At 41.8% G+C, this 19022-nt stretch overlaps 1 protein-coding gene across 5 annotated transcripts in view; it reads right to left on the bottom strand.

Annotated features, from left to right (window-relative positions):
• Positions 1-19022, bottom strand: part of HECW1 (HECT, C2 and WW domain containing E3 ubiquitin protein ligase 1) — a 267781-nt gene that overhangs the window by 39575 nt on the left and 209184 nt on the right. For all 5 annotated transcript variants that reach the window (XR_006166814.1, XM_042806277.1, XM_042806276.1 and 2 more), the window contains 8 exons: positions 17371-17556; positions 16624-16758; positions 10771-10876; positions 10471-10567; positions 8389-8472; positions 7201-7310; positions 4911-5031; positions 3387-3500 (listed from right to left, as the gene is read on the bottom strand). Coding sequence is in view for 4 of the 5 variants with exons in the window: in XM_042806277.1 (XP_042662211.1) it covers positions 3387-3500; positions 4911-5031; positions 7201-7310; positions 8389-8472; positions 10471-10567; positions 10771-10876; positions 16624-16758; positions 17371-17556 (953 nt within the window). In the remaining variant the exon portion in view is untranslated. The remainder of the gene's footprint in view (positions 1-3386; positions 3501-4910; positions 5032-7200; positions 7311-8388; positions 8473-10470; positions 10568-10770; positions 10877-16623; positions 16759-17370; positions 17557-19022) is intronic.

The raw sequence follows: 19022 nt of genomic DNA, 5'->3' as shown, positions 1-19022 counted from the left end.
TGAACTGCCTATGGACACCTGGGTTCACAGCCCAGGCAGCCCAGACTGAAATATATATTGCTCTTACTCTCCTACACTGAGATGCAACCGAAGATACAATCTAGCCCCAGGGATGCTTTCCTAGCTATAGCTATAGCCTAGAGGTCAATGCTGAACAAGACCAAGTCCCAACGGAACTGAGTCTCTTAAGACAGAATGGTGATTCCTTAGTTGTTCCATCCAAGCTCTTCTACTTTTCTGATACTTTCAAATATGTGTGGTACACCCTTAAGCTGCCCTTTGCTGTTGCATGATTTTGCACTGTAGAGTCACTTTTTCTCCCCCCTCTTTTTTTTTTTTAAAAAAAAAAACTCAACTTTTAAATCAAGCTGTTTCCAATTATCTCAACTTGAAAAAAACCAACCCAAAAGCACTTCATGAGTGCATTAAATCCAACTGTGATGGATTTATTAAAAACAGATCGTCCTCTAATAATGGTAGGTACGTTTTCCAATCTAAAATAAATCTACATGTAGCAATATGAAGAAATGATTTGTAAGCATATATCACATGTGTCAAAAGATTTTCTGAGGTGGGCACTATTCCTTCTACTTAACAAACGTACTTTTTTCTTTGAGCAGCTTTAGCTTTAGGATCATGTGGTGAGACTAAAGCCGCAACAGCAAAAGGGGATGGTAACAAGTCCACACGAACCATTAGTGCTAACCAGGTAACAGATCTGGTTCAATGGATGTTAGAATACTGGGCTACACCCGATGATGGCTGGAGTAAAGAACTACAAACAACACCTGTCTATGTTCAAAAAACCCCAAGGAGAGACTAGGTATGGCATTTCTGGGCAACACATTAACTCATCATAAAGCCCTCATAGTTCATTTTCAATGTCATTTTAGCTTTGAAACACGTGGGAAGCTGTGCCCATACAGCATCCCGTGGCCACAGAGGATCAACTCTTCTTTTCAGGAGGGAATTGGTGTCTTGGAGACCCTCCAACAGAACCTACATTAGCATTAAACAGCAGAAACCCTAGGGGAATGTATCTTCAGATGTAAAAGAATCAGTGAAGAATGAATGAATTTGCAAATCAAATTGGTTTCTAATTTCTCCTGAGGATACCATGCCACACACAGTAAAAGTTATTAGAGATGTGGGGAAGACAACATGACTTTGGCAAGTGTTAGCATACTAGAACGCTATTCCAAAAACGCAAACAGAGCTATGCTGCATGTTTATGCTTTACTTGCAGGCCAGAGGCAAAATCAGCTGTGAAAGACAACCTCTGTTAAATAATACTAAATCCATGGAGTATAAAAACTAAGAGTTAAGTAAACCCCTGATATTGAGATCACTGAGTGACTCTCTTTGAGATTGGCGACTTCCACTGGACCTAACATTTCCTCAGACAAACTCAGCTCAGCAGAAGCTCTTCACTTGTGTTGGGTTTGTGTGTGTGGTGGGGTTTTTGGTAGTGAGGGAGGGAACTACAGCGGTGGCCCCTGTGAGAAGCTTCTCGAAGCTCCCCTGGCTCCAAATTGGAGCCACCTCTGCACCAAGGCCGAGCCAATTGATGGTGGTGGCTGCGCTTCTGCAATAACGTATTTAAGAAGGGGAACCTGGGAGGAGGAGCTGGAGTTGTGAGGAGGACACCTATGCAAACACCGAGGCCAGTGGAAGGAAGGAGGAGGAAGAGGGTGGGAGGTACACCGGAGCAGAGAGCCCTGTATCCTGTGGTGAGAGGGTAGGCTGTGCCCTGCAGCCCATGGAGGTCACCGGTGGAGCAGATGCCACCTGCAGCCCATGAAGGACCCCATGCTGGAGCAGGTGGCTGCACCCAAAGAAGGCCGGGACTCTGAGGGAAGAAGCAGCCCCCGCTGCTGTAGTTCGGTGCTGGGAGGATTGCAACATGTGGGGAGGGACCCACACTGGAGCAGCTCAGAAAGAGCTGCATCCCATGGGAAAGACTCATGTCGGAGAAAGTTTGTATAGGACTGTCTCCCATGGGAGGCACCCACGTTAGAGCAGGCAGAGAGTGTGAGGAGGAAGGAGCGGCAGAAACAATGATGATCTGACCACAACTCCCATTGCCTGCCCCCCTGAGCTGCTGGCGGGGAAGAGGGAGAGAAATCAGAAGTAAAGCTGAGCAGGGGAAGAAGGGAGGGGTGGCAGGAAGGTTTTTAAGATTTGTTCGTATTCCTCACTGTCCTACTCTGATTGGAAAATCAAGTGGTGGTGGTGGTGTTTAAATTAAATTGTTGTTCTTTTGCTTCCCCTAACAAGTCTATCTTTTGTCTGTGACCATAATGGGTGAGTCACCTCTCCCTGTCCTTGTTTCCATCCCTGATCCTTTTGTTGTATTTTCTCCTCCCCAGTCCTGAGGGGGAAGGAGTGAGCAAGTGGCTTTGTGGTGCTCAGTTGCCCTCTGGGTTTAAACCACGACAACTTGCCACCTCAGAGCTGACAGTGTCAGCAGTTGCTAGACATGCCAAGAGCTGCCCCAGAACCTTACTGTGTGTGCTGCCTTTGGAACTGAAATTCTATCCATGTGTTTGGTTTGGTTTTTTGTTTGTTTGTTTATTTAGAAAGAAACTTTATATGCAAAGCTATTGAAATACGATTTCAAGCCTTTGTTATATGGAACACTGGAAATATGCACAATGGTCTTTCCATTATAAAAGCATGTGGATTAAACCTCAATTACAGCGTAGCTCTTGAGGTGAGCCAGGGTGGCTTTGAAAGGTTCTGTTTAGATTTGGAACAAAAGGTCAGGGGCTGGCTTTAATCATACAAGAATGGCTCATGAATTTGTAAGGCTGGCAGAAAGTCTCCTGAGAAAAGGCCTTCTCAAGAGACTTCTATTACTTTCAACTTCCAACTGGGTGAATTAAACTGCAAGAACTGTATTCATGTTTCTCACTTCAGCCAGAAACAAGAAGTCCACATATGGATAGCAAATGATCATTAGATGGCATGCAAAGCAAAAATTTTTGAAGCAAAACCAGATCCATTTAGAAGAGTTAGAGTAACAAAAGGGATAAAGGTCTGGTCTCTAATTATAGCCCAGAGATTGATTCAGTGTCTAAACATGGGCCTGTAGTTCAGTTTTGCCTTCCAGCCAGTCAAAATACCTATGGCAACAAGATGACATTAGATTTAACCACTTAAATTGTCACTTTGAGACACCTGGATGGAAGGTGCTACAGGAAAACGAAGCATTATTGCTACTGTTATTTTTAACAAATGTTTGAGCTGTTGAAGATGAATCACTTCAGAGGTAAAACAAAACCAAAGAAACATTACATAACAAGAGAGGCTTAGCCTTAGTCAGCTCTAAGTGGTTTGCAACATAACAGCTACTTCAAAATCGATCGCATTTAGTGGTTCCCTACCCTTCCTCGCCAACAAACGTGACGTAGAGTTTGTTCCGCTGGAGCTCCTTGCGTGAATATGCCATTACCTGGTTGAAGGTGCCTTCCAGCAAGTGGTCACGTCGTATAATTAACCTGCACAGGGAGGCAGAAATAGAGATCTAATGATTGAGTCTTTCGTGTGAGCCTGTGAGGCTGAAGGTAAACAAGAGCTGGCAAAGAGAGACATTCATTCTCAGAGAACTTTCTTAAGTTGCATCCAGTGGTGCACATGCTACTAGACTATTGTGGGTTTTCAGTGAGTTGCTTCATTAGGCTTTTCTATATGCCTCAAAGGCGAATTTCTTCACAATGCTGAGATTAGGTTCAAAGCATTGCTCTACTGCTAAGACTCTCTAACACCCTCTATTTACAAATTTGTATGGTAGAGGGGGCTGTGAGTTTCCTATGTATATGAGGTCACAGCTTTCTGGGATTGGCCCCAAACTCTTCCTGGATTTAATCCAGTGAATGTCCATGGAATTACTGCTTCTGTAGCAGGGTAAGCAAAGGGAGTATCAGCCTCTGTTTATACAACACGCCTCTCACTCCCCCGCCAGCCTCTAAAACAACTTAATGAATAGTACATTTAAACACCATCTGTGGAAGAAATCCTTCTTGTTCATACGTTCATGGACATTTTAAGACAGATCTTCTAAAATGTATTTCGTGTCTGCCTTGGACCCACTTAGCAGGATACCAAAAGAAATAGCCAACAGCTAGGACTCCCCAACTCTGTAAGAATATTTTGGTGATGACATTTGCCTGGAATAAATTGCTTGGCTTCATACTTTTTTTTTCCACAACATATGTGATTTGAGAGGAAGCCAACCTGGTGCATAAATTCAACCAGATGCCCAGGAAATACCTTGGAAACATATAGTCCTTTGGCCAAGTTGGATAACTAGGTGGAGCACAAGTAGGTACAGACTCAAAAGCCAACAAGATGTCTGGAAAACAAACTCCACAGCCAAGTGACAGAGATCCCCAAAATACATGAAGAGAGGCAGAAATCTCTCTAGTTCAAAGCCAGGAGGGCTACCAACACAAAGAACTACTGAAAGTTAAACCTGAATGTACAGGCTAACTTCTGTAGGGTCATACTCTGGTCCTGAGTTATGCCGATATGTAGATCCAAAGGATTCGGAGTCACTCCATCACTACAGTGATATATCTGTCAATAATCTCTGGTGGGTGTTTGCCTGAATGGATGATTTTCCTACTAGCAAATCATAGGCAGGAACACCAACATCCCTGTTAAACAGGTAGGGAATGGGAGTGTAAGAGAGTATGAATCTATAAGAAATAAAACTTCCACAGAAAAGTCTCTTGAAGGTCACTTTTTTGCAGGATATACTGAGATCTTACGTTGCCCTGATGGTTCATGCACAAAAGGCAATCTCTGGTGTGTTTCTCGCTCTCTATCAGTGTCTTCATTCATGCATAATCATAAAAGATAAAGCTACACCATGTTAGGCTATTTGAGCGACTTGTCATAATACTCACTTAATTTTACCTGGGCCTTGCCCATACCCTTTGGCTTCAAGTTTTCGATAGAAATTGCGCAGCTTGGCTTCAAAGTCCCTCCTGTATGGAGAAGGTGCTCTTGCACTTGCTCGCTGCAGTCCTGGGGGGAAAATGAACAGCATCCTAAAGCGTAAGCGGCTTTAAATTTTTCCATATCACGCAGCTGATGTTTCCAAACAGAACTGGCTAACAAACACATTAGGAACTCTTTATAGGTATAGAGCGCGCTCAGTATTATTTTTGTTCTGCCTGGCATTAATGGAGTTGTAAATTCCTATAATTCAGTGATTTCAATGTCTTCCAAGAGCTGTATCTTCTTCACTAAAAGAATTGTTAAGCTTACCTTGTTTGTGCCTTTGTGTTGCCTCATCCTTTAACTGTGATTGATATGAACGGAAATTCAAGGATCAGAAAGGCATGAGAAAGACTGACATGCATAACTCCCACTCAGGGACATTGGTATTTAGCTTTCTTTTGCACTTTTAAGAGATCTCTCTCCTCTGCATTGCATAGGAGATCTACTCACTTGGCAAGATTAAACCTCTGGAGCGCAAAGCAGCACTTCTCACTGGAGCCTAGCACCATAGCCAAGCTGGGAATCGGGTTTCCCTGTGTTAATCTGACTGTATATTAAACACTTCCAGCTATCAACACAAAAACCTTTTGTGGCATCAAAGATTTCTGTCAGCAAGAAATGCTACATTTTCCTATTATGATTCACACATGCAGCAGGTTTTCAGTAATTTGGGACCTGCTTTGTTTTGAAGTCTGCATTCTCAAAGTAGCAGATTAGTCCTTTTGTATAAACAAGTGCCATGCCATAAAGGGTCAAAGAATGCATCCATGAAATCCCACTTCCCTATCTCATTAGAGAAGAGAATAAAAACAAGGCCTTTTATGAGAAATCTGGCAGAAAATCCTCCACAGGAAGGTAAAAAAAAATAAAAATAAAGTACATTTAGTGGGAACACAAAGTATCGTGGCTTCCAGGAGGGAAGGACATTACTAATTGTCTCTGCTGGTAAAACAGAAAAGCCTATTTACATGCAGTGCAAAGAGAATCCCTTGCGACACTTCTTTTCTTCTGTTAGGCTTTCTTTTCCCCCAGGACATAAGAAAATGGGTGTTTTCATGGGCTATGTAACCAGTGGCAGAAATAAGCATGCAGATAGCATGTTGCCAGAAATTAGTATTTCCCTTTCTTGTGTTTTCACAAGAACAGGTAAAGACCAGTGCACAGTTCTTTTATCATTCTCCTAAGTCATGTTCTTGCCAAATACTTAGATTTTTGTCTTGCAGTAGGCTTGTTTATGACCTGTCCTGATGTAGAGACAGGGAACTGCATTAACCATGGTGTTAAAACTCATTAATGAAAACAGGACATTCTGACAAAACACTGTCCTCCTACAGACAAGGCTTAGGCATTCAACTTCTTCACATCAAAAAACCTTCAAATTTTCCACAACCACCTCTGAGATTAGAATGTCTCTTGTCCATTAATTTTGTTTGAAACCAGATAATATAAATGAATGTTTAAAAAGCTCAGCCAGAAATGGATTTCTTCAGATCACGTTTCTGTTGATTTTCTCAAAATGGCCACTGGACACAGCCATGCAGTGAGACTGTGATGGGGGTTGTATATCTTGGCAGAAGGGAGACATTAGCTCCTCAAATTTCTATAGCATAAACAATAACTACAGAGACATACCACAGCTGGAAATAACCTTTTCAGACAGTGTGTCTTTCTGGAAAATATGTTTCCCGTCAAACGTAAGTTAATGGGCTCAACACGGGAGGTCAGACTAGATGGTCAAGATGATCCCCTCAGGTCTTAAAATAGATGAGTCTTGAGAAGAAAAGAAGTCTTTGGAACACTGAGCGGATGAAGCTGAACTTCCCAGGAGTACTGGAAGTATTGCAATACACCTTTGATTTGGAAGCTGCTCTTTGCTCCTGTCACATAACATGAATGTGCTTCCACGTCAGTGAGTTATGTTTGGAGCGCACCATTCTCTTATCCTAATCCTTTCCAACTATATAAAAAAGCAGGAAAATACCTTCTTCCATATGGGCAATTTCTGATCCCTGTGTTTCAGCTACTGTTAACATTTCAATAGATATGTAAGAGCAATGGCAACTGATCCAGCAAAAAAGAGCAGCTGGGGTCAGAATCAGAGCAGGCTGACAGCTGATGCTGGCTCTAAATCTGTATTTATTAGGAGAAACACCACAAATGCAGGATTTTGTAGTATTTTCCCCATCCCTTTACCTGGAGAATTTTGGGGTGATGAACAGGGTGAGCAGCGAGGAGAGAAACTGTAACCAGGATGGAAGGCGGCCTGCAGTGGTATGTAGGACATAATATCCTCTTCAAAAAGGCTGCATGGAAAAAGGGATAGGGAGAGATTTGATTCCCATTCATCACATGAAGGAATGTAAATGTGCAGTATGGTGCGAGTCTGCTGCGGTCATAAGTTTGGGTACATCTCTGAACTTATGGGTGAATAAAATCCATGGGGTTCCCAAATCAGGCATGGTCATCAGTAACAAAGAAGAACAAAATTAATTTTATTAGATGTTTCATGCTAACACAGTGGCCCAGTCTACTGATAGAGAGTAAGGATTTGAGGCTACATAGTAAACAGGGACAACTTCAGCACGGTAGCAGTGAGAAGCAAAGATACACACATCTGTCTCCCAGGTTGTTTTGTTTAGGTCATACATTTTCATATAGCTCAGCTCTTTGACCATTCAATTTAAATTGATGGGAATAAACTGTAAACTTCTTGCATTAGGCAGTTCTATACAGCATACCACACCCACCTGGGTAATGCAACGTTTTCCATGTAAGACCAAGACAAAAAAATAAGTCCTTATCTGTGCTGAACAAAAGTAGCTAGGACCTAAAGCCCAAATTGAAGTAAAAATGGAAGCTTTATCTACATTACCCAAGCAATGCTCACTGCAGTGTACATTGGGGTTTCATTAGTGCGACATGGCCCTGTGTGTGCAAGCAGCACTACTGTAGTAAAACTAGCAATTTCATGAGCAGTTACATTATTTACTTATACTGAAAAGCACAAGCTTTTTCCTTTTTCTTTTTTTTTTCTTTTTTTTTTTTTTAAAAAAAAGGGAAACAGGAATTTTTCCGTTAGAAGGAAGCATTTTGACCTGATTCTTTTTTATCTACAACTTGATGCTAACAGCTATATTGATTTTGCTGGCTGGGGACAGAGTTTACTGCACTGAGGGAGGCTGCCTTCCCTAAAGTAAGAGTTGACAGATACACTGTGGCTGAATTATTTTGGGTGACTACCAGTAACAATGAATCCTATTCCAATTACAAATGACCTGGAAGATTTCACAAAATGTTTTCAATTATGCCGAGAAAGAGCCAGCCAGCCAGCTTCTCTGGTACCATAAGTAATGAAACCATGCTTTTGATCAAATTGATTACCTCAGCAGAATTACTAAATCTGCATCACAGGACAACTTTTCAAGCCCATGTGTACCCTCTGTCCGAATGTAATGGATCTTCTCCCTGAAACATAATTGATATTATTGAGAAGAGAAGAAAGAAAAAAACTGAAAATGTGCCATTATCAAGGCATGAACTATGCACAGTTATTATTCCTTGGTATTTTGCCAGTTCCTGTTTCTCTCCTTACAAAAATGGCAAACATCTTAACTGCCTGATTCATTTTTGAATCTCACTAACAAACTTGCAAAAAGGAATCTATTTATATCACTCAGTTTCCAGATCCAAAACCAAGAGATTTTATACCATGTTTTAGAAAACAGACTGATTCTTAGTCCTCCAAGCTCATGTGTAGTGCTATACCTAAGGCCACTGACAGATTTTTTGTTTAAGGCTACAACTAATATACCTCCTTTCTTTAACAGAATTCCACATAACATTACTTCCTTTACCTCTGTCAGCTCTATCTGGCGAATAACACTCTAACATATACTTGATGTTAATTGATCACACAAAGGTTATACAGTACATGTCTAAAATCATACATTTTGTTGTTTAAATTAATGCTTTTAAGGAGTGGGAAACATAGAATAGGATTCTATCAGCAGATGAGGACCATGCAAGATACAGATTTACACCCCAGTCTGCCAGTGTGCTTCCAAAGCATTGCAGTGTCCAAGAATATTTACTCTACTGTCAAGTCGAAGGATCCATCCTCAAGTCAAGGATGTGCTGTAGTACCTTGCTGGGTGGGGCTGCAATGTATTGCAGAGTCAAGCCCCGTAAAAGATGGACATTTGTCTCCCAGGAGTTTGGTTAATACCTGGTGTATGAGCATTGGACGGTAGCTTGGGATCACTCCTGACCTACGGTATAATCAAAGCAATGACCTGGAGGCAAAGGGCTCAATATCCTGTTACAAATCTTATTATGCACTGGCTAAGCTGTCTAGTCCCTATCACTAGTCAATTTTGTTCTCTGCTCAAAAGGAGATAAAAGCATCATCTGTTCTCTGAGAAATGAGAATTCAAATTACAGCTGAGAAGGAAAAATAGTCTGGAATAATTTGATGGTGAAGATAAAAAATTCTCAGTTACAGAAACATGCATCTTGAATACTGGGAGCATTTTTCATTCTGTCTCCCTCATTTTATTTGAATGTATTAATTCCTCCAGGAAGGAAGTCTAATCCTTACACCCAAAGAACTCTTTGTCTGGCCCTCACAGGTAAATGACGACTCAGTAAGGCTATCAGCAGAAACTGCAGTGCAGGAGCTTGAAGGTCCTTCCTTCACTCCTCCTTCCCTCCTTTGGAGCCCTGCAAGCTGCACTTTTTACTGCTCAGTACAAACTGAGCTGGTGCACACTGGCATTGCTGAGACTGACAAATGCCAGCTTAGGTTTTTGGCCAAAACAATTAATTTAACATTTGGAATTAGAATGAATTTAAATTGTACTGGCTTTTGGTTCTGTTTTTTCTTTTTTTTTTTTTTTTTAAAACCTAATAGGAAAGGAATGGGCATAAGAAAAAGAAAGATATAATTTAATTACTTTGGAAAGGACTACCATTAAGTCATAAGTGAGAAAGATTAAAGACAGGAATACAATCTACTCCATAATATTCCTGTTTCTTTATAAAATCTATGGTGACTGTGTACCATGGGTGTAAATCCAACCATGAGGCAAAATCCTGGTTCTGGTGAAGTTACTGGGCTTTTGCTGCTGACTTCCATCCAAACACAATTTTAACCCTATCTTCTGAAAAGCAAAGTGATAATTGTAGGTGAAGACAGAGTTTCTGCTATTCGGTAGTACTTAAAATGGAAATTAGAGATGTCACTATGTGCCCATAGTTATTTTGGTTCTTACTTCTTGGGTGTCTGTGGAAAATAACTGCAGTAACTACACAGATTCTGGTGGTCCACACCTGCTCTCTAATGGTGACAGTTCCATATGGAGCCCAAGTTCGTCTTCTGTACTACAGTTACTAGAATTGAGTTTTTCCCCACTATGAGAAGTCCTTCCTGGAATTTGGTTTCAGCTGTCTGGAAAAAAGCGGTACCTGAGTGCATGGTTTCTGGCCAAGCTGGGCTGACGCTCCTGCAGCATCTCAAAAATGTTGGGTTGGCGTAGAAATGCAACAATCTTGTCATTGTAAGCTGGAAAGGAGAAAAAAAAGTAAAATACAGAGGCTTTATTTAGCACTGAGGGGGGCTGGCCACGTCACCATGACTGTGCAGGGGCCCACTGACTGCACTGCGAGTGAGGCACGGGGCAACATGAAGCCGGGCGTGTGGTTGATGAGTTCTGAAAAGCATCTTTGTGAGCACTGCTGTGACAAGAAAAGAGAAACTTGGCTTACCCAGAGGTAATGTCTCGTGATGGTGCTGGTTTCGAATAGCTGTTACGAGACTATTGCCTGGTCTGGCTAACAGAGTAACTCCTCTGTTTCGAGAGACTTCGGAGGCCTACAACATCAGAGGAAAGGGAAAGAATGATCAGAACTGACCATCGGTAGCACATCAGTCAGTAAAAAGGTTCCTCATCTTTACGTCTGTAACCTTCAGAGCGGTCCATGATGATGTCTGACTGAAGGACATAAAGCCTGCATCAAAATTATAGTTTTATACTTCAGCAAACTTAAAAAAAAGCAAGGAAGTCTGTGCTTCCACAGGGAGGGACACCATTATCCACAGCTCTCACACCTCTTTGATGCTGCAGTGTAGGCACCACAATCCAGAAGTAAATGCAAGTTAATAAAGGTGTTGTAGTTCTCTGATTCAATAAAAATAAAATCTCTGTAATATCATACAGTCTCTTATTCTAGCATAACTGCATTTACTTCAAGGTTTTCACAGCAATGCTAATTTGAAAAAAGAAGAAAACCCACAGCACTGCAACATGTTCACTCAGCACTGTTGAAGAGAAATTTAATATTGGAAATAACATGGGGAAGGTATATGTATGTCGATCACAGGACAGAAAAGGGCTATGTTATCGCAAAAGGGGGTTACCTAACTTGCACAACCAGAAATAGAAGCTGAATTGTATACACTGAAAAAAGAACATCATTCGAAGAGCTGATAAAAAGAGTAGTAGGAAGGAAATTTATCACTACTAAACTGAGGCACTTAAAGAATGCCACTGTCCTAAACACAGTATCTAGTGAAGGAAATCATCTCAGGAAGGCAGATACATTAAAAGGTGGGAAAGCACTTAGGTATGAGGGTATTAAAAACCATACAATGAGGCCTGGTGATCTCTCTTCAGTAAGTCATCACTTGCTGGGTAACCCCTTGGGGACTTGTGCAAGCTGAGGGGAACCCACCTCTCCCTCGATATGTGTTCCTCCAGAACATGGCCATGGCGAAGCCAACAGAGGAGCACGGCTACAAAATCAGTGTGAGGACACCCTGTATCAGGACAAGAAGTGTTAAGAATTCCAACTGCCATTCTCCGGGGCTAACAGCTGCTCCTTTCTCACTGCACAAATTGTAGTACTTGGCAACCACTTCAGGAAGAAATTGCCCTTACTCCAGTATTTTAAATGCTTAGCTCTGCATCCAAGCAAATGGTGCCAATCCATTTTCAGTGCTACGGCCAAATGCCAGGTCTTCCAACTGGATATAAATGAAAACCAAGAAGCTAAATGTGACTGGCAAGTTGCCTTCGGAGCACATAAAGCATAAAGTGTTTATATGTAACAAGATACCAGTCAATGCATTTGCTATATGTCAATACACAGGTTAAACAATGAAAAATCTTAATGATTCTAATTAAATATACTGTAATTGAAAACACAAAATTGCTGTGGAAGTGCATGGCGGATGTTTCGCTCCATCATTCAATCGTGATTTCACTTGCACCCGTTTCATATTGGTATCCATCTGCTGACTGCAGGAGAGTCACCCCAGCCCAGGACAACCGTCAAGCCCTCGGTTTTCATCAGACTGATGTGCTAACCTCGGTCCAACCCTTCTCACCTTTAAAACCAGGAAGAACTGTCAAGCAAGTCATACACAATCCACAAAGTCCCTCTGTGCTGTGCTAAACCTGCCTTTTGTCTCCTTCTCAGAGCCCCGTGGGCCAGCTGACACTGCACGTTTAGCTCAGGCTCAGGCAGGTTTTGCCCCGTGGCCCAGGCACCCACACTGACAGGCACCCCGCGTCCTTCACGGCCCCCGCTCCCTGCCGTGGGACAAGGAGGCAGCTTAGGCCCTGTGCACCCCTTAATGTAATAAACTGCACACTCCATGGAGCTGTGCTTCTCCTCAGCAGCACCATTAGGCATCGCTAATGCTGTGCTTGGATCACGGTCTTTACATATTTACACCTCCAAACAATTTTTCTCTGGCAACACAACAGGAAAATTCCCAGCTGTCTAATTAACTTCCATTTTGCTAACACTCCTCTTTCCAATCTTTCAGCTGATATAGTACAATTGATTGCTCCAATTCACTGTTTAATCACAATCTCCTTGTCTAGTTTGACTTTCTAATTGAATCATTTAATTTAGATTAGCACATTATTCTCTCATTAAAAAAATGAAAAGCGTGACCCCTCTAATGATTTAGTGACCTGGTTCATCTAGTGCAGGGTAATCCGGCAGATTTATGGCAGGGTTTAGCAGCTTTGTGATTGATACCGGGATATTGTAACCAGAGTGGAGAGTCCAAACTATCACAGGAGCCTTTCAGTGGTATAATACCCTTTCCCGGGTTTCACATCACTGCTGGCTTTGAGAGGCTCCCGACTGCTTGAATCCTGCTACTTGCTTCTTGTGGTTTGGGTCAGTAAGGAGATTTACATCCTGCTATATTCCAGTACCTCCTCTGCTTTTCTTGGTAACCAGAAACTCTTGCCTCTCCATTATGGATGCCTGATTCTTTCATCTTTTTGTCTTTAAAATCTCTACCCTGTAATCATACATGTTGACTGCCGCTGCAGACGGAAAGTCCCTTTGAGGGAATGGAAAGTGCTTCTGACCTGTTCTGTTTACAGCAGTGGCAGAAAGAAAGGAAGCACTTAGTGACCTAGGTTTTTTTAGTTACTGATGGCCAGTACATCCACCTGAACTTTTCTTTCAAAAATCAGGTAACCAAGAGTAGCACCAACCGCCTTTTTTTTTCTCCTGTAAAAAATCGATACCCTTAAAGAAGTGCTTAGTAAAGAATCTGTAGCATTTCTGTCAAATTTATATATAATACTATTTAATATCAAGAATCTACTCAGGTGGACATCAAAAGTTTTTACAGAGGTCCTTCATTTAGCAGAATAAAGAAAAGCATAAATATTACAGATTGATTTATAAAATGGATGCCTTCTTTCTGGAAGACAGACATGGAGTACCATTATTTGCACAAATAATTAAAAAAAAAAAAAAACAAAAACAAACACAGCCCACCATATAGGGATTAAGGGAAAAAGGGCAGTTTTAATTTCTACTTGGCCTGTTAGTGGTTGGGGTAGGCCTTGAATAAAAGTACTTTGAAGCAACAGCCAGACTTCTATAGAAGCTGTGCAGCTGCTATTTCTATTCTCAACTGAGAATGAATTTTAAATGTCATAAAAGAAAGAAAACTGCTGTATTTGAGAAAGCATACTTTAATGTTCTGATTTCATGAGGGAGTTTTAAAAATACATTTGAAATACTAAAAATCAATTCTTTTTTAGTATTGCAAGGTATTCTGTTCAACACCACAGATTATTAGGCAGGAATCAAGGTCACATTTTGATGAGCCAGAAAGATTTAGAAGATTCATAGATGCCACAGAAAGGAGGGCAGGAGATTACCATTTTCATTTCAACGCCACAGCCTATTCACTGCACTGGCCTTGGCCAGGGAGCTCGGAAACTCCTTGGTGACTCAGATAAAACTGGATTTTGCACTATGTTTTGGGCTGAAAGTATGAAGAAATGGGAAACTAATACCCACATAATCGTTAGTTCTTATGGTTAACTGTTCTCACTGAATTTTAACCCTGCCTTATTTTGATTGAACTGGTTTGGCTTTTACTACCAAAACTTCATTCCTGTAATGCCTGTCCTCTCCTAGATTAAACAGATCTTTCTATTAATTTTCTAAGAATTCCAGACACTAGATTTGCTTTTTTGTCCACTCTTGAGTACTGAGATCACAATTTCTTAGAACCATAATAATTTCTTTATGGTGACTCAGAAAGAGCCACTGCTGAGCGTGTGAAGTTGGGGTATTTCTTTTTTCCCACTTTGGTCTCATCTGCCTATGACTTTTGTCTGGTCTTTCCTCACCTGATCACTCAGTGTCACAAAGTCCCTGGGAAGCCCACACTCTGGCAATTCGTTTTGGCACTCGGGCAGGGTGTCAGGTGTGTGCACCAAGGCAGGGGGTAGAGTTTTGCCTCTCATTACCCCGGCTCTTTCCTATACCCTCTCTGGCACCCACAGGCAATTATGACTGAAGCTGCACTGTTCTGCTCTCCTCCAGGCTCGTCTGACATCTGTACATACTGTTCGAAACTGGTGGTTGTCTTCCTTGGTCCTTCATACTGTCCTGGTGGCAGATTCCAGAGGCCACACCACCTGCTCAGCAAAGAAACCAGCTGGGCTGCAGACAGTTCACACATGGCCAGGACAAAGCCCCAAGGGTGTGCCTACAGACATGATTTATAGGATAAAAGCACATCCAAATAGGCTTGGTATGGAACATGCAGCTCTTAATAAATGGGCTGAGCTGCAAAGCCTCGAATCTTTTCCTTGTAAACGGTGGGCTTTTAGGCACTGGTCCAAAGTCCTTGGAAATCAATGGGAGTCCTTCCAGTGGAGAGCAGATACTTCCAGAAGGGAAGCTACTGACTACGACAAGGGTGCAGAAGCACTGTGGGACCTGGGGCCACAGGGCCTGTGAGCTGATGGCACCAGGCCGATGGCTCCCGAGACAGAAGGCCCCGTTTCACTGGTTGATCACGCCAAACCAGGGGCCTCAACGAACAGTTTACAGTTTTCCTAGAGAATCATTACCCAAAAGTATTCAATGTTTTTTCACTCACTTTCCTTTACTTGATATTTTGGGTTTATCGCAAGTTGTTCTTTGCCAGCACTTGCAAAACCAAGTGTATACCTTGGGCTAGGTCATCTGAGTTGCTCAGTGGTGTTTCTGTCCCTGACACGGCGAATTTGTAAGCAAGCTCCAGGCAAGCAGGGGCCCAAATGTCAATCACCATGCAGGTGACTTTCACGTTCACATCAATAATTCAGTCACACTAGCAACTCTAAGCTGCAAACTGTTGGCAGAGGAAAATTGCTAAGTTGGTGGGAAGATGTGATTGAAACAGAGCCACTGACACACTTCTATCTTTGGAAAATATGTTGCTATATTCACCCAAAGTGGGGAAAACCTGCCCAAGTTACTCATGCCTGGTCTGCCTTTGGTCCTGAAGTACTGACCTCAGTAGTCAGTCCTTACCTAGTCAGCTCCTGATGCCAGCCCCAGTTGGCAGCTGCAATAAATTTTAATGTTAACTTCATAAACATCTCTCTGGATGTTCTTCTGCAAGAGGAAGATACTTTGGCCATAATTCATCTCCACTCCTGTTCAGCTTCATTCAGCTCCAATCTTTACAAATCTTCAACTGTGCAGATCTGCTATATGAGGAATCTGATTGCTGGCACTTTTTCCTCCTTAAATCAACAATACAAACCCAGGATTTATGCTTCTATCAATCCTGCTCATGGCCCTCAGTGATAAAAATCATCCCCATGAAACATAGGGAAGATGTTTAATGTGATTGAAAGCTAGGGAAGCAAACCTCAACATACGTTACTATACTACTTCTAGGGAGTATGTCTTTTCAGAGCACAGCTTCACAGTGGGGAATGAAGAAACATGAGGCTGCTGAAGTATCAGGATATAAAAATAATGAATGACTTGACTTTACTAAAGCAAGACTAGGATGTCAAATATGGATTCTTCTTTTAAAATCTATTTTGTCATCATTTCACTTCAGTTATTTAGTTTTACTTGTTTATTATTTTATTTTGAAAACTGTCAAAATGTCAGCCTTCATTACCAGCAAACTGAGATAAACCCTTCAGAAAGAAAAAAAATCCCTTATTTCCTTTGGAAGATAAAAATCCACAAGACAGCCTGATTAAATGCATTTCACAGATAAGAAGTGCTTTTAATTCTACAGAAGACTGCTGTCAAAAGTAACTGTATTGATACTAGCACAGTTACCTCTCCAGCGCTGTAGCTACGAAGCCGCTGAAGATGTTGCCTGTGAGTCAGGTGGTTAGGGAGACGACCGTTCTGCAGCGGGATCCTGGGATCTATGAAAGTGGTGGCACGGCTATTGTGGTCAACGAAGAAAGACTGAAACACACAGGAACAATGGGTTTTTTTTAAGAAGACTGCCAACACTGCGATGGTATTGTGGGTTCATAAACTGGAAACCACTGGGAATTGTGTGTCAGAAATACTCTGTTTGGGTACAGTCCATGGAAGATTATCTGCAAACAACAGGACTTTCTTAGTTGAAGCTAGAATAGCTCTTGGAAAATACCTGAAGTTACGTAGGTCAAAATCATGTGTAATGGCCATGAAATAAGCAAGACAGAATAGAAAAAAATCACTGGGGAATGCTGCTTTAGCCTATTTGGTGATTTCAGAAGTCACTCAGCAAAGCTTCATTAGAAGGCAGAGACACTAAGCTAAATTTTGCAGTCATGACAGATCTAAGCTCTGGCTTAAACTTTTGATTAGTCCAGTGCTGCCCTGGCTACGGTGTGAAAGCTACAGTCACCACCGTGCTTCGAAACATTTGCTCCTCAAGCTTTTTTCTGCTTCTAAAATAACTCCACTTGCTGCTTGTGTTGTTTAAACCAGACCTTCACCAATTTTCAATCAAGAAGGTAGGAACCTTCAATAGTCATGTGGCCTGATGTGCTGTGTTCAACAAGTGTTTCGTTTTGTTGGCACTCTTACCTTGCCCTGCTGGTCAGTTTTTATCTCCCAGCCACGAGGAAGCTCCAGTCGGGTATCAGCAAACATGTTGATAAAATTTACCAGGTCTCTGTTGTGCTGATAGCGCTCAAAATTACGAGCATCTCGACGGATCTTCAGAATCATATGCTTCAAGCAGGTACTGTTAGTGAAGACTCGATAGGCACTCTATGAGATGGAAAATGGAAGTGAGGAAAACCAGGTCTGATATCAAAACAACATATTTGGTTATTTCGTGGGGCGTATGCCCGAAGAACTGAAACAAATCCTGTTAGAGTCAAGAATCATTTCCATCTCACTGTTTTGATTTGAATGAATACTTTACACGAACACCTAGAATTAAGAAATACAATCTGGAAAGTGAAACGTCCCACACCGCATAAACTGCATTTCTAATGCACTCTGAAAAGATGGCCAGCTAAAACACCACACACTCAAGACGCACGTAGTTGTGCCTATTTCATTGCTTTCACCGGTCATCAGAAACACTGCTTGTGTGACCGGATGGTGCCAGAGATACCCAAGGACAGCTGTGAGCATGTATTTATGCTATAATTCAAGTCAAGATGAATGTGATAGGATTCATGAACTTAAGAGGACTGCAGTGCAGGTGCCTACATCTAAGCTTGTGACCTTATTTACGGTCACTTTATAGCCACAGAACAGAAACAGACACTTTCAAGGGTCTATTTTTGGAAGATACGAATCGTTTCCTGGCACTGAATATTTGTTTCTGCAATGACTACAAAGCATGTCATACAGAGACGTTTTCATGAGTCAGATGAACGCCACCCCTCAGGCAGCTAGTTGTATCTCACAAAGGGCATTAAATAAACCACTTAGAGGAACCTGCCCTGATGCAGTTCTGAGTGAGTTAGTGCCGATCTGGTTGCAGGCTGGGGGACAAAGGGAACTATATTTATTGCCACAGTGTATTTAATGATAGAGCATCACAAAATACACTTGTGGTGACAACACTTTTTCTCATCCACAGGCTACTCTTGGGATCTTGGGATCTTTTACTTCAGGGAAAAAGCTCCTCAAGACAGGGTAGGAAACTTTACAGAGATCTGCAACCCTTCTGAGCATTTCACTAGAGAGAAAATGAGTGTATTGGTTCTGCTGGTCAGCCCAAAGGATTTAATTACTCACCAGAGTAATAAAGGATCACTGGAGGACTTGTGTCTCCAGTGAAGTGAGTCCCAGTGTGCACACCTGTAATCTGTCCAGAGAATCTGACCCAACAGCTTTGAATGGTCAGTGTCCGTCTGCTTTTAATGCATTTTAACCACTATAATGCAATAAAACATTTACAAGTATTATCTCTATTATGTAAGGATTTATCATGGTGGTAGCACTGAGAAGAGAATACTCCCTGTAGCACAGGGTCCCTAATTATGGCAAGGGTTGGTAAATGTTATGAAATCACAGAGATATGATCTCTGCCCTGAAGATATGACCTCGTTATAACCCAGGAAAGCTTCATGGTCACAAATTGCTAAGATCTCAGACTACTCCATGACAGAAGTTGTATTTTGATCTAATGTGTGATCAGTGACTGTCTGAGTATCTCTTAGCTGCACTAGGGAAACAAAGAAGTGTAATGCAGTTTTATCCCTCTGTGGAAATATCTG

Source organism: Tyto alba, unplaced genomic scaffold, assembly GCF_018691265.1.
Source record: "Tyto alba isolate M040663 unplaced genomic scaffold, T.alba_DEE_v4.0 Super-Scaffold_46, whole genome shotgun sequence".
Lineage (NCBI taxonomy): Eukaryota > Metazoa > Chordata > Aves > Strigiformes > Tytonidae > Tyto > Tyto alba.
Note: the sequence above shows the minus strand (reverse complement) of the source record. Positions and strands in the feature narration are given on the sequence as shown.